Genomic DNA, 5,000 nt, shown 5'->3' with positions numbered 1-5,000 from the left:
AGAATGAGAGAGAGAGAGATGGATTATTGCTATAGGTATTCAAAATAGCCTAGCAAATGATAACAACAATAATAACATCACAAAACAATAACTGTCAAATGAAAACAAAGTGAGTTAATGACAATGAGTTAGTGTATGTGTGTGTGTATGTGTGTGTGTGTGTGTGAGTGTGTATGTTTGTGTGTGTGTGTGTGTCTTACCTGTACAAGTTCCTGTAGTTCTCTCTTCACCTCATCCAGTCCTCCGATGTCCTCCCAGTTTACCTGAGGGACCTCCACCACTGTCTCTCTCAGAGCAGAAGGGTTACTCTGACTCAATGCCCACTGACCCACAGAGAGAGGAGAGAGAGAGAGGGAGGGAGGGAGGGAGGGAGAAAGGGGGAGAGAGAGAGAGAGAGAGAGAGAGAGAGAGGAGAGAGAGAGAGAGGGAGGGAGGGAGAGAGAAAGGGAGAGAGAGAGAGGAGAGAGAGAGAGAGAGAGAGAGGGAGGGAGGGAGGGAGGGAGAAAGGGAGAAAGGGAGAGAGAGAGGGAGTAGGAAAATGTGATAGAGAGAGAAAGGGAAAGAAGAGGAAGAAGTCTACGATAAGGTCTTAAAGATATCTTCATTATCAGCGTTTTACTCAAAAGTTTTTCTGAGGGCAGAGTTGATTGTGGATACACCTTTTTTTGTGGGCACTGTCCTAAGAACAACACCATCAAACCCACATAAGTTAGATATAAGCCTGGTAGACAGTAGGGGAGTGGTTCAGCAGTAGTTATGGGAACTTCTGTTCATACCCATGGCCAATCAAGGCTCCATTTTGTCTTTGGACTTCCTCTATCATAGTCATATGGATATTCACAAGTTCAACTGTAACAAGACCATTTCACGTGGACAAACAGAACAGGTCGACGCCAATATATCTGCACCAGTATAGTACGGAAAAGTGTAAAGTCTTTAAACATGGTCTAAGTGTGTAAGAGTGTGTGTGTGAATATGTTTGTGAGTGAGTGAGTGTGTGTGCGCGTGGGTCTGTGTCTGTATGCATGAGTGGGTATGAGTATGTATGTGTGTGTCTGTGGGTGCCAGCTGACCTTGAAGTCGTCCATGGTAACAGCGAGTGAATTGAGTACATCAGCGTCAATGGTCTCATCCTCCAGGTCAATGAGAGTCATTTTCTTACGGATGGCCTGCAACGCCGCCTCTGAGCACAGCGCTGCCAGGTCCGCCCCCACGTGCCCGTGGGTGTCTGTGGAGATCTACTCAAAGAAAAAGAGCATGCACATACACTCACACAAACACACATACACATACACATACACACACACACACACACACACACACACACACACACACACACACACACAAACACATACACATATACACATATACACACGTGCGATTTTGAGTTGAATATTCTCCAACACAAGGTTTTTTAAGTCCTCCTCTCCTGTCCTCTCCCTTCCCCTCTCTCACCCGCTCTAGGTCAACATCGTCGGCGAGTTTCATGTTCTTAGTGTGAATCTGGAGGATCTCCAGGCGACCAGTGGAATCTGGGATGCCAATATCGATCTCTCGGTCAAATCGGCCTAACGGGACAAACAAACCACAAGTAAATAAATGTTCATCTCTTTCTTTTGTTTGTTTAATAGCAGGTGAAAGGGGCTTGGTGTGTTGGTGTGTGTATACGTGTGTGTGTGTGTGTGTGTGTGTAAAGTTGTGTTTATGTGTGTGTGTGTGTGTGTGTGTGTGTGTAAAGTTGTGTTTGTGTGTGTGTGTGTGTGTGTAAAGTTGTGTTTATGTGTGTGTGTGTGTGTGTGTGTGTGTGTGTAAAGTTGTGTGTGTATGTGTGTGCGTGTGTGTGTGTGCGTGCGTGCGTGTTTTCACCGAAGCGGCGCAGGGCCGGGTCCACGCTGTTGGGTCGGTTAGTTGCCGCCATGACAACGACGTGAGCGCGCTGTTTCAGCCCATCCATCAGGGTGAGCAGCTGAGAGACGATTCGCCGCTCCACCTCCCCGTGAGTCTGCAGACATAACACAACGATCACAGATACACTGCTCCAACTGACCAGACCTTTGGGTTCATGATAACACGGCACTTACTTCATAACACATGCACACCACTTCTTTCTCTGTCTCTCTCTCTCTCTCTCTCTCTCTCTCTCTCTCTCCTCTCCTCTCCTCTCTCACTCACCTTCTCTCTCTTGGGTGCGATGGCGTCCAGTTCATCGATAAAGATGATGGCCGGAGCGTTCTTCTCTGCCTCTTCGAAGGCCTTCCTCAGGTTACTCTCTGACTCACCTGCCAGCTTACTCATGATCTCAGGGCCTGGGCGTCACAGACAACACAAGGTGTCACAAACCACCACGGCACGTGTCAATCACTGAATACAGAGCAGCGGTACTGAAACTCCACAGTCCCTGCAGCTGTGTTCAGTGGCCCGCGGCTGAGATATCTTAAATGAGTGTGAATAGTATGCTGCACTGGGTGTGGCATGAGCACTGAGTGTTGGAGAAGCATAGTCTTCGGGCCACATGTAGAGAGAGGTGGATCGTATGATGTGTCCGTCTGCGTGTGGGAGGAGCCGTACCGTTGATGAGGAAGAAGAAAGCTCCGGTTTCATTGGCCACGGCACGAGCCACCAGGGTTTTGCCCGTTCCTGGGGGGCCGTAGAGCAGAATCCCACGCGGGGGCTGCAAGAAGAGAAGAGAGAGAGAGAGAGAGAGAGAGAGAGAGAGAGAGGGAGAAAAGGAAAACAACGAAATGTTATTAACATAAAAATGGATGGATGAATGATAACTAACTGAACGGACAGATGACAGATGGGCGGGGTGGGGATTATTAAATTAATTAATTAATAAAATAATCGAATCAAATCGAACCAAATTGAATTGAATCGAATCGAATCAAATCGAATTGAATTGAATCGAATGGAATCGAATCGAATGGAATCAAATCTGACCTGAACTAATCTATGAATGGATACTTGCCTTCACTCCGATGGCTTTGAAGAGTCCCGGGTGTCTGAGCGGCAGCTCGACCATCTCTTTAATCTGAGCCAGCTGTTTACGGCAGCCGCCGATGTCGTCGTAACCGATATCGTTCAGGCTCTCCTCTTCATCCTGCCCGACGATGACGAGGAACAACGACATATTAGAACACAGAGTCACAAGCATGTTAACACACACACACCTTCACTCACACACTCACAGACACACACACACACACACACGTGTCGTCGTAACCGGTATCGTTCAGGCTCTCCTCTTCATCCTGCCCGACGATGCCGTCGACGACGAACAGCGACACGTTAGAACACAGAGTCACAAGCGTGCTAACACGTGGGATTTATCGACCGACTCGCTCGCTGCCTAGACTCCAGACAAAAGCAACGTGTTTCAGAGACCGTGTGTTTTCAAAGACGCAGGTTAGTCATTTCACCTCTTGGAAAGCCACTCTCCTGTACAGGCGCTTTTCCCAATCCTAGTCTATCCCACGGGAATCTGGCTCTAATAATCTGTGCCTACTTTGAATGTAGTTCTGTTAGAGACTGATGTAGGTAGGATTTGACGGAGTGTGCTCCTAAGTGAATATACACACACATACACACACCTCTCTTTTGATTGGCTCTCCTTCACAGTGGATGATGGTATCCGGGGCAACGATACAGTGGGGAGTGGGGTCTGTCTCTACGACCTTAAATTCCACTGCTCTCATACCCCCCCTCACCAGGAAAATGTCCCCTTCAAATAGAGAGAGAAAGAGAGAAGATTATACAGGTATAATACAGGTCAGATACAAACACCAGGCGAACAAGTAATAAAACTAACCCAGTCTATAACTGGACCGCACCTGAATAGAATGTAGACCAAGGCCTCACCTCACTGAAACTAGCCTCAAAATAGAAGCATAATAAAATCAGACCTAGACTAAACCTGTACTAAAACTAAATAACACTAGACCTATATTGAGACCAGACCCAGACTAGACCCACACTGAAACTAGACTAGACCCAGTCTAGAGCCCTACTGAAACCAGACCGGATCAAAATGGTATGACTGGAGTCTGCAGTGCCATGCCTCTGCTGACCAGACGGGCTGACTGGTGCGTTTAAAACTCAACAGTACCTTTGTGAACTGGTCTGTAGGCCTCTAGGAAGTATGGCTTAAGAAACACCTCAAACAGGTTCCCAGTCAGGCCCTCCACTGTGTCGTCTATGGGCAGAACGTGAACACGCTTCCCATACTTTACATCAGGGCAGGGATGGATGCTGAGAAAAGAAAAGACAAGAAAAACTACACTTACACAGCATTGTCACCCAGCTCAGACGTACAGTCATGGTTTATGTATGTAAACACTGGGATTACAGAAACACAACCTTTGCAGATGAGTGAATGGCTGATGAGTGTTTTAACTTTGCACATGAGACATTTACAATCGCTATTGTCCGAATTCCCATACAGTCTAGAACTGTAAACCAGGCGATTAGAACTGTGTTGCTTTTATCACACGTGGGTATAAATGAACTGTTTTTGATTTGCTCTGAATGGTGATACTGTATCTTTTTAGTTTGAGTGTTTGTAGTGTGGAACAGAGCAAACAGAATTGTCTTATGATTCATTACACGTCTGTAATACATCTGATCCACACATGTGAGACATATACACACTAAGATCATTATGACACATTGTAACATGGCGATGCATGCTTGTAAGCGCTGTGACTGGTTAAAAAAGAACAGTGACCCCACCCACGAGCCGTTACCTGATGACATCGCCGAGGCGCACACGCAGGTTGTTACGTGTCACGCGGTTCATGCGAATACGCTCGTCGCCGCACGTGTCGTCTGTGAGGACGATGCAGACGGTCTGACGTCTTTTCCTCCCACGCAAAACGACAGTGTCCCCCCGAAAGAGCTGCAGCTCCTCCATCTTAACCTGGGATACACAGGCGCGCGCACACACACACACACACACACACACGCACACACACGCACACACACGCACACACACACACACACAC

General features: G+C 47.3%; 1 protein-coding gene across 1 annotated transcript in view; it reads right to left on the bottom strand.

Moving 5' to 3' along the window:
• LOC115816863 (transitional endoplasmic reticulum ATPase) overlaps positions 1-5,000 on the bottom strand; it is a 10,693-nt gene that overhangs the window by 4,388 nt on the left and 1,305 nt on the right. The window contains exons 3-12 of the mRNA XM_030780019.1: positions 4,743-4,915; positions 4,106-4,248; positions 3,591-3,721; positions 2,969-3,100; positions 2,569-2,671; positions 2,173-2,306; positions 1,867-2,002; positions 1,456-1,568; positions 1,074-1,238; positions 201-323 (exon numbers count right to left, since the gene is read on the bottom strand). Of these exons, the coding sequence (XP_030635879.1) occupies positions 201-323; positions 1,074-1,238; positions 1,456-1,568; positions 1,867-2,002; positions 2,173-2,306; positions 2,569-2,671; positions 2,969-3,100; positions 3,591-3,721; positions 4,106-4,248; positions 4,743-4,915 (1,353 nt within the window). The remainder of the gene's footprint in view (positions 1-200; positions 324-1,073; positions 1,239-1,455; positions 1,569-1,866; positions 2,003-2,172; positions 2,307-2,568; positions 2,672-2,968; positions 3,101-3,590; positions 3,722-4,105; positions 4,249-4,742; positions 4,916-5,000) is intronic.

This window comes from Chanos chanos, chromosome 7, assembly GCF_902362185.1.
Source record: "Chanos chanos chromosome 7, fChaCha1.1, whole genome shotgun sequence".
In the NCBI taxonomy this organism is placed as follows: domain Eukaryota; kingdom Metazoa; phylum Chordata; class Actinopteri; order Gonorynchiformes; family Chanidae; genus Chanos; species Chanos chanos.
This window is presented reverse-complemented; position numbering and strand designations above follow the sequence as displayed.